We start from the raw sequence: 10034 nt of genomic DNA, 5'->3' as shown, positions 1-10034 counted from the left end.
GCGTTTGAGATCAGCCGTGTGCTCACGCAAGTTAGGAAGGATCGTGGCACAGATGAAATGCTTCCACGCCTTTGCGTAACAGTTCAGGCTCGAGATGGGGAGGTGGCTTGGGACCACATAGCCATGCACAACTTTTGTCTTGTAGGTTGCTCCAGGGTGGGCGAGTTGACGAATCCATTCCTCCCATTGCGGGTACAAGCAGAGGTCGTTGTAGTCGTCATTCTCGGGTTCTGGGATCACGAGATAGTCGTTGAGCGCCGGCGCCGAGATGTTCACCACCACGTTACACACTTTGATGAAATTTCCCTCTGTGACAAAAAGATTCGCGTAGAACTCTCGCACCAACTTTGGTGATGCTGGCGTCTCGATATTGCACAGTTTCTCCCAATGGTGTCTCTGGATTTGTGTCGACATGTTCCCGCACAGCCTATTGGGTGTAAGCACGAGCTCATCTATCAATCCTTTTTCTGAAATGGCATCCCACAACTCGCTGGCACCTTCAAGTAGCGTTGATGGTCGAGGCGAAGCCGCCCCCGATCGACGAACACGTTTGGAGTTGACTCTCGATGTCGAGGCTCGTTGCATCTACAAAACATAACACAAAATGAGTCGAAGATATTGTGATGAGCATTTATTAACCCTTTTCTACCCCCAAACATATTCACAACTAAATCCCCTGCTTATTAACCCGTAAGCGTACGCAAATATTTTACTTTTTCCCTTGTACGTTCTTTCGGGTATTTCATCGAACACCTAGGGTGCATGCCAATTTTCGATGTAAAATTGAGTCATGAAGAGTAACTTAACCTTTTCTTTAGCAAGCATTCTCTAATCCACTCTTAATATCACGAAATCATCACCATTCAACAATATAATTTGAGTTAGAAAGCCATACCTTGATGTGTTGGGGATGGATAGGTTGAAGAGATGAAAAACACCAAAAACAAAAACAACTCACACGAATTGATGTAGATGAATCAAGTGCAAGAAGTTTGATGATCAGAGACTGTGTTTTTATGATGATTTTGATCGAATTTTTGTGAAAAGGAGTTAGGGTTTGAGAGAAATCGGAGAAGAGAAAGAAGTTTATGAAAAAAGACCCAAAAACCCATTTTAAAACCACTTACGCGGGTCTATGCGCCGCGCACCTTGTTCTGCGCACCGCACGGATCAAAATCTTGACATACGCGCGGAGCGCACATAAGACTCTATAATTATACGTGAATAACTTTGATTCACGCACCGCGTACATGGGACCCCGCGGCGCGCAAAATCATGTCACTTTCGCACCGCGCACATGATGTCCTCGTGGCACGCGGTTTATGGTTCTGCTTAGTCACGGTCCGCGTATATGACTCTGTGAATGGAAAATGCCGAAGGTTACGCCCGCGCGCAAGGGGTTCCCCGCGGCGCGCGATATGCGTTTTTTTCGAAACCAGAAAACCAACAAAGCAAATAAAATATCGAATTCAAGCAAATGAAAAATTAATATACAACGAAAGAAAGTCGGGTTGCCTCTCGATTAGCGCTTTAGTTAACGTCATTAGCTTGACGGGATATGTCTTCTTTTCACGAAATGGTGGTGATGAAGGTCACCGCTTTCTCACTTTCGAGCACGCCACCAAAGTATGGCTTCACCCTTTGACTGGTGACTTTGAAGCGTTCTCCCTGCTTGTTTGCCAATTTTACCCAACCGTGTGGATATACGCTCACGACTTTGAATGGGCCCGACCATCTCGACTTTAGCTTCTCGTGGAAAAGCTTCAACCTGGAATTATAGAGGAGTACCTTCTGGCCTGGGTTGAGGTCCTTCCTGACGATGTGCTTGTCATGCCATGCCTTAGTCTTCTCCTTGTAGATTTTGGCATTCTCGTATGCTTCTCGTCGGAGTTCATCAAGGGCATTCAGCTGAAGGAGTCTTTGTTGGCTCGAAGCTTAGTAGTCAAAGTTGAGCTTCTTCATCGCCCAAAGCGCCCGGTGCTCTAGCTCGACTAGAAAATGGCATGCTTTCCCATAAATGAGATGGTACGGAGATACACCAATTGGCGTCTTAAAAGCTGTGCGGTAGGCCCACTATGCTTCGTCGAGCTTGGCGGCCCAGTCTTTCAGAGAACTTTCCACCGTCTTTTCCAGGATTTGCTTGATTTACTGGTTGGAAAGTTCCGCTTGACCGTTGGCTTGAGGGTGGTACGCCAATGTATTCCGGTGTGTGACGCTGTATTTGGCGAGGAGTGCGTCAAACTGTCGGTTGCAAAAGTGTGCTCCCCAATCGCTGATGATGGCTCGTGGTGTACCGAATCGGGTGAAGATGGTCTTCAAAAACTTCAAGACCAAATTCCCATCGCTTGAGAGAGTAGCTTTGGCCTAGACCCACTTGGATACGTAATCCACTGCTAGGAGAATATACTTGTTTTCGTAGGAGGACAGAAATGGGCCCATGAAACCTATTACACAGACCTCGAACGGTTCTATTTCCAAAATGTTAGTGAGTGGCATCTCATTCCTGTTAGAAATGTTACCCGTTCGTTGGCATCGGTCACAGGCAATGATGAAGTCACGACTATCTTTGAAGAGCGTCGGCCAATAGAAGCCGCTTTGAAGAACTTTCGTTGCCGTGCGGTTCGGGCCGAAGTGGCCTCCGCACTAGAGACTGTGGCAATGTCGTAGGAACGACTCCTTCTCGTCCTCTGGAACACACCTCCTCACGATCAGATCTGCACATTGCCGATAGAGAATCGGCTCCTCCCAGTATTACCTACGGACCTCCGAAAGAAATTTCCGCTTCTGGTACATCTTGAGGTCAATAGGCATCACCTTGCCTACAAGGTAATTCACGATGTCGGCATACCAGGGGAGGATGGCTTGATGGACGGCCAACAGCTTCTCGTCAGGGAAGTCGTCGTTGATGAGTACCGTCTTGTCCAGAATGTGCTCGAGCGTCTTCAGTCTCGAAAGGTGGTCGGCTACTAGATTCTCTGTGCCCTTCTTGTCCTTGACCTCAATGTCGAACTCTTGGAGCAGAAGGACCCAACAGATTAGGCGTGGTTTGGCGTCCTTCTTTTCCATGAGGTATCGTATGGCTGCATGGTCGGTGTAGACGACCACCTTGTTGTCGATGACGTAAGGTCTGAACTTGTCGAAGGCGAACACCACCACGAGAAGCTCATTCTTCATCGTTGTGTATTTCACTTGAGCTTCATTAAGGGTCCGGCTCGCATAATAAATAACGCAGAAAGCTTTATATGTATGTTGCCCAAGGACTGCACCCACCGCGTGATCGCTGGTGTCGCTCATGATCTCGAACGGAAGACTCCAGTCTAGGGCGGTGATGAGTCTTTGCTTGAGAGAGTTGAAGGCCTTTAAGCACTCGGTGGAGAAGAAAAACTTGACGTCTTTCTCGAGTAGTCCGTACAATGGCTTCGTAATTTTGGAGAAGTCCTTGAAGAAGCGCCTATAGAAGCCAGCGTGCCCCAAGAAGCTTCTGACTCCCTTGACCGAGGTTGGCGGTGGTAGCTTCTCTATTGTGGAAATTTTTGCCCGGTCCACCTCTAATCCGTCATTCGAGACTCTGTGGCCTAGCACAATGCCTTCTTGTACCATGAAATGGCACTTCTTCCAGTTTAGCACGAGGTTCGTTTCTTCACACCTGTTGAGCACCTGAGACAGATTCTCCAAACATTGATCAAATGTAGGGCTAATTACAGAGAAATCATCCATAAAAACCTCAATTGTCTTCTCCACCATGTCAGAGAAGATGGCCATCATGCATCTCTGGAACGTGGCTGATGCATTACATAGCCCAAATGGCATTCTCTTGAAGTCGAAAGTGCCATACAGGCATGTAAAGGTGGTCTTCCCCTAATTCTCATGTGCAATAGTGATCTGTTTATAACCGGAATAGCCATCAAGGAAGCAATAATACCTGTGACCTGCGAGACGGTCAAGCATCTGGTCGATAAAGGGATGTGGGAAGTGGTCTTTGCGTGTGGCGTTGTTGAGCTTGCGGTAGTTCATGCAAATTCTGTACCCGGTTACCGTCCGAGTGGAAATGAGCTCTTTGTTGTCGTTTCTTACCACCATCATTCCGCCTTTTTTCGGAACACATTGCACCATACTTACCTATGCACTGTCGGAGATCGGGTAAATGACCCCGACGTCGAGCCACTTCAGGATCTCCTTCCTCACGACCTCCTTCATCGCCGGATTTAGGCGTCTTTGGTGCTCCACCGATGGACGATGTCCGTCCTCCAAGAGTATGCGGTGTACACAATAGGAGGGGCTGATCCCTTTGATGTCTGAGAGTGTCCACCCGATCGCTCCCTTCCGCTTTCGTAGCGCCACGAGCAGCTTTTCTTCTTCTCCCTTGGTGAGGTGATTCAAGATGATCACCGGAAAGGTCGAGTCTGCGCCTAAGTAGGCGTAGCGGAGATGTGCTGGTAATTCTTTCAACTCGAGCTTTGGGGGTTGTTGAATGGACAGGAGCACCCGAGGTTACGTCGATACGGCATGGCTACGTTCATGTACTCTACGTGCTCTAAAGTTTCACGTTCATCAAACTCGTTAGTGAAATCGATAGAGTTTAGCAAACTTACCTCGAGCGGGTCCTCGGGTCGGTGAGAGAAGTCGGCGATGATGGAGTTACACACGTCGATCCGGTAGACATCGTCGCTCGCCCTCGGGTACTTTATGCCATTGAACACATTGAATACTACTTCTTCATCTTGCACCCTCAGCTTCTGTTCTCCTTTCTGGACATCGATGAGTGCTCCTCCTGTGACAAGGAATGGCCGCCTTAGGATGATTGGGACGTCGCGGTCTTCCTCCATGTCAAGCACTACGAAGTCGGCGGGGAAGATAAACTTGTCGACTTTGACCAAGAGGTCCTCGATCACTTCTCGCGGATATAAGATGGACCTGTCCGCCGTTTGGAGCGTGATTCGGGTCGACTTCACCCCTCCGATACCGAGCTTCTTGAAGATATAGTACGACATCATGTTGATGCTCGCTCCTAGATCGCATAGTGCTCGCTCAAAAAAGGTGTTCCCGATAGCACACAGGACAGTAAAGCTTCCTGGATCCTTCATCTTCACCGCCAACTTCCTTTGAATGATGGCGGAGAACTCTTCGGTGAGGGTGATCGTGTTGTAGTCCTAGATCCTCCTCTTTTTCGAGAGGATGTCTTTCAGAAACTTGGCGTACGTCGGCATTTGCTCAAGAGGGTCAGCAAACGGGGTGTTTATCAGAAGCTGCTTTAATACCTCGAGGAACTTGCTGAACTAGTGGTCGAGTTTCCCTTCTTTCTGCCTCTGGGAAAATGGCAGTACTTTGGTGGGCTTGTTGTAGCTGGGGCACTCACCAGAGGTGATGTAGCTCGGCTCGTCGATGCTGAGGGCTCGTCTTTCTCCACCTTCTCTTTTTTCATGTTTGAGTTGTCAATCACTTGTCCGCTTCTGAGTGTAACAACGTTAACTTGTGACCTGGGGTTGAGGCGTCGAGGCTGGGCTTGAGGCGTGGGTTGCATTGGCAAGTTGTTTTGGGGACCTCTCCATCCCCCATTTTGGTAGTTGTTCCTCGGGCCTTAGATGTAGTTGTTATGGGGCGGCCTGTTGTTGATGAAGTTGGCTTATTGGCCGCTGTCCCCATAAGCGCACTCGTCGCTATTGTGCTGCCCGTTGCACCAGAAACAAACCTCTGGGGTGTGCACGGCTTGGACGGAGGCCTTCTGTCCCTGGACTGACTTTGTGAGATCCGCCACATATGCCGCCAGTGCCTTCATCAGCTCCATCTCGGGAGTGACTGGCATGTTCTTCAAGATGCGCCGCTCGGACGGGCATTGATCGTTGTTATATGCCAGCTCCTCGAGGATGCTGTGAGCTTCCTCCTCCGTCTTCTGAAAGAACGACTCTCTAGCGGCCGTGTTGACTAGGGTGCGAGACGATGGTGAGAGACCGCCATAGAAGATCTGCACCATCATCCACCCTTGGATGCCGTGATTGGGACACCTCCGCTCTAACTCCTTGAAGCGCCCTCATGCTTCAAATAAGGACTCTCCGTCGTATTGCATGAACGAGTGGATCTCGTTACGTCTCTTGTACATCTTCTCGAACGGGAAGAACTTTGAGATGAATTTGATGCGCACGTCGGCCCATGATGTGATGGAGCCCGGCGGGAGTGAGTTGAGCCACGTCATGGCTCGGTCCCGTAGAGAGAATGGGAAGAGGCGGATGCGGATGGCTTCGTCGGACACGTTATAGAGCTTGAACGAGTTTGCGATCCCGACGAAGTTCGTCAGATGGTCTTGCGGGTCTTTGGCAGGTGATCCAGAAAATTGATTCCCTTGGACCATATGGATTATGCCGGTCTTGATCTCAAAATTCTGATTACTCGCAAGAGCCGGGAGAGCGATTGTCGACTGCGCGGCGTCAGCTGGTGGTAACCCATATTGAAATAGGGTCTTTGGCTCTTCGATCGCCGCGCTGTTCGCTCTATCTCCCATTGTTCATTCCTTTGATTGCTTTCTGTTCGTCTTGCAGAATTTTTCGACCTCAAGATTTAGTGGAATGTGGTTTGATGTTCCCTCACTCCGCATGCACCTTTGAAACGGATAAAATGATACGCAAAGTTAGGAAACGAGTTACAAAATCAAATGGCAAAGCAGATTATTTTTTGACGCTATTGTAAAAATTCCCCGGCAATGACACCAAAAAGTTGTTGCGATATATTTATAACTAGCACGCAAGCGGACGTATCGAACAAGTAATAGTGTTACGTAAGTAACGGATATCGATCCCATAGAGACTAGTTACCATAGCGACGTTAAACAACCTAGAGCAAATTGATTTCACAGAATTAAAGTTGGTGGTACAAGAATTGACTACACTTGAACTAATATTAACTATAACGGAAATTAAACACGAAACTTTGAATAAGAGAAAATGGGGGTTACGACTTCACCAGAAAACTAAGACTCGGGGGTTTCAGGTTCGAACAACTTGAGCTACTCTATTCACGCTAATCTCACTCTCCCTATGATATTACTAGCCTCTCTCGAGTGATCTAGCAACCTACGTAATTGACGGATTATATATCCTCTCGGCCTCTAATCTTATTAAAACAACTACGAGCATTAAACGCGAGAATTCAAACAATTACATTAAGCTTAAGCCGTCTAGCAACCTAAGAACAAAACGAAGCATGAATGAGCTTGAGTTTTCGCTCTCTCTCGAGTGACGAAAACTCCTAAAAATAATCATAGAGATGGAAAATCTAAAGAACACATTAAGACCACATTCACACAAGCATGAATAATTAAGTATATCAAAGCATAATCTAACCCTAATGAAATCCCCTAACTGAATTCACTCCGGCTACATCGCAACCCCGCTAAAGACTTAGCCTCGAACGGAATTCATATTCATAAGCATGGTAATCAAGACGAGAATCAACATAACCATAAATAAGATAGCCAATAGGGAATTCATGAACTGGAAGAATGAAACTATTAATTGACTAGAATTAGAGTAATATAGGATAAGGGAAAGAATGAAAAACTATTAAAAATGGGAGTTCACAGTTGCTTGTTCGTCATATCTTCAACTCAACTTTGCTCCCAAACAAGAGCTCTCAAAGAAAAGTGCAAAGTAGAAAAAAACTAGAAGAATGCAGAATTTAGGTTACAAATGTGTTTTTAACTCTGAATGTGTCTTTTTCGGAGTCATCTCAGCCTTCCAATTAAATCCAAGGGTCAAAATTTTCAGAAAAACGTTAATTTCCTATTCCAGCAAATCGGAGGCGCGCGGCGCGCAGTGGTCGATGCGCGGCGCGCGGACAAGACTTGAACTTACTCGCGCTCCGCGCATAAGACTCTGTGGGTCCTCTCGGTTTGTCTTTCCAGTATGTGTGGTGCGCGCAAAGAAACACGCGGCGCGTAGTCTCGAAGTCTGTCTTCCTGCGGTGCGCGAAGTCACTGATTTTTACTATTGCTTTTTTACTCCATTTCGACCGTTTTGTCTCCAAATCACGTCTTTTTTCCATGAAAATTGACTGTAGACACTCTATTGCTCCTTTGAACATGAAACTAATAAAAAAACATACCAAAAAAATATTAAAATACTCGAGAACTCATCGGTTTTTTATCCGAGGAATATGAGTTTTACGCGTGATTCACGCACCTATCAGTTAACAACACCATAGAAATAGCTTGGAGTTAGGAATAGTGGAAGGTGAGCATCCATTGTATTCCGACATGTACTCAGCATATTGTCTAGTGAATTTGTTCTTTTCACCGGGATTGACATCCCCCCAGAGTAGGCATTTAATCCGAACTGGGTTACCATTTCTTGGTGTTCTTTCTTGTTTTCGTTACCTGTTGTTTGTTGTTTGTCTTGTTGTTCTTAACATCACCTAACAAGCAGGCTACAAAGTAGATCTGGACTTTCAGTTACGACGAACATTCGTATTTGTCCATTTGAACAACAACTATAGGCGCAAACGATACGTCCATTAGCGAACGACCGTTTGTTTCCAAACGACACAATTTTTTGTTCAAACGGACAATAAAAATAACCATCATCTTAGAGGACGCGGTTGTTGGGAAAGGCAACCACCACGAGGAAAGATCTTGAGTACCACATCGTTTGCGGACTTTCCATGATGCCTATGTGGCGTCGTGTTGAAGTGCCTAAGTGCGGATAAAAATAGCCACTAAAGCTTCTACGCCCGCACCTAAACCCACGCCCAACCTCGAGCTCAACTCTGACGGCAATGCCGAACCTGACGCCGATGTCAACGTCAACGTCGCGCTCACGCTTGCTTGTAGAAGAAACGTGCGAGAGAGTAACAAGTGGCACTCCCTGAGCTCTATAACATCTATTAATAATGATCAATTGGTACATATATAAGGAGCTTAATTCATTAGTGTTTGTTCCATGTGAGACTCGTTCCTAGTTGTACATCTCTCATCCAAAAAACATTATATCATCGTTTAGTTAACAACAAATAAAAAACCACCATTAATTAAAAAGAAAAATCCTATTAATTTATAGCTCTTTCTTACACTATCTAATTTTGACGACCAACGACGAGGTTTCAGGTGGGACATCCCGACGACTTTGGAGTATATAAAAAGGTCAAAGCCCCTGATTTTAAGTCTAGTTCCATGAAAGTGTATGACGTGATGAGTGTCATGACATGAGCATGATCAATTTCTTGAGAAAAAAGGTTTGGTATTTAGCCGGATATTACCATCATTGTTTCTTTGGTAACAGTTGTCTCGAGTCGACCTCATATCGGCTTTACAGCCGTTCATGTTGAAAATTTAAGGTAGGGGCTACGATTCTCCATACCCATTTATATGGGGTTTTCTTGAGAGGGTCAAGTTAGCCACATAGCAACTAACCTTGAAGAGTTATTTGATCATCATCGCTTGTTACACACTTTAAGTTTGGAGGGAGCACAGGGATATCGATGAAAATCTCCTTGGAGTTTGTACCATATCTCGGAACGCCGATATGAAAGGGTCGTTCTTCCTTGTCTTGAGTATCTGGGATAGGCCGCCTCTTCAATTCATACCGACCGGTTTGGATCACGATAAAACTTGATCTTTTTATCAGTTGCCTTCTTTATTATAAGCCCATTGTGCCTCAATACATAGACAAATATTTGTGGGCTGACATTGGGTGGTACCATTTTCAGCCGCCGGGCAAGATCATGAGTCCGTCGACGTCGTTGCTCTCTTTGGTGTTTTTAGAGAATTTCGTGGGGAAATTTGATACGGTTTTGATATTTAGGTTTTATGTATATGTTTTTTCTCTCTCTCTCTCTCTATGTGTGTTCTGGCGTTATATTGCCATGCTTTCTACTCAGGCCAACTTTAACAACTATCGAGGGGGTCGAAGGCGACAATGGAAGATGTCTATGCTGCGAGGGAGGCTGTTGAAGTCCGGGTGAAGGCTGCCGAACAAGGATGGCGATGCCCAAGAAAGTGGCGCTAGACGTTTGCGTTTCGTGTTGATTAAAAATTTTAGGACGGAGGA

The 10034-nt window shown here is 46.2% G+C and overlaps 1 protein-coding gene and 1 non-coding gene across 2 annotated transcripts; one reads left to right on the top strand and one right to left on the bottom strand.

Annotated features, from left to right (window-relative positions):
* The first annotated feature begins 5984 nt into the window (after nucleotides 1-5984).
* LOC149389455 (small nucleolar RNA R71) lies at nucleotides 5985-6088 on the top strand. The gene has a single exon (XR_016301113.1). It is a non-coding gene; the product is annotated as a small nucleolar RNA R71 (small nucleolar RNA).
* LOC149389454 (uncharacterized) lies at nucleotides 6029-6496 on the bottom strand. The gene has a single exon (XM_089622630.1). The coding sequence runs from the start codon at nucleotides 6494-6496 to the stop codon at nucleotides 6029-6031; it is 468 nt and encodes a 155-aa protein (XP_089478756.1).
* Between the last annotated feature and the right edge of the window lie 3538 nt (nucleotides 6497-10034).

This window comes from Urtica dioica, chromosome 8, assembly GCF_054948205.1.
Source record: "Urtica dioica subsp. dioica isolate 48M chromosome 8, U.dioica_male_clone48M_v1_H2, whole genome shotgun sequence".
Taxonomy (NCBI): Eukaryota; Viridiplantae; Streptophyta; class Magnoliopsida; order Rosales; family Urticaceae; genus Urtica; species Urtica dioica.
The sequence above is the reverse complement of the archived record's forward strand: the minus strand, read 5'-3'. Positions and strand labels throughout refer to the sequence as shown.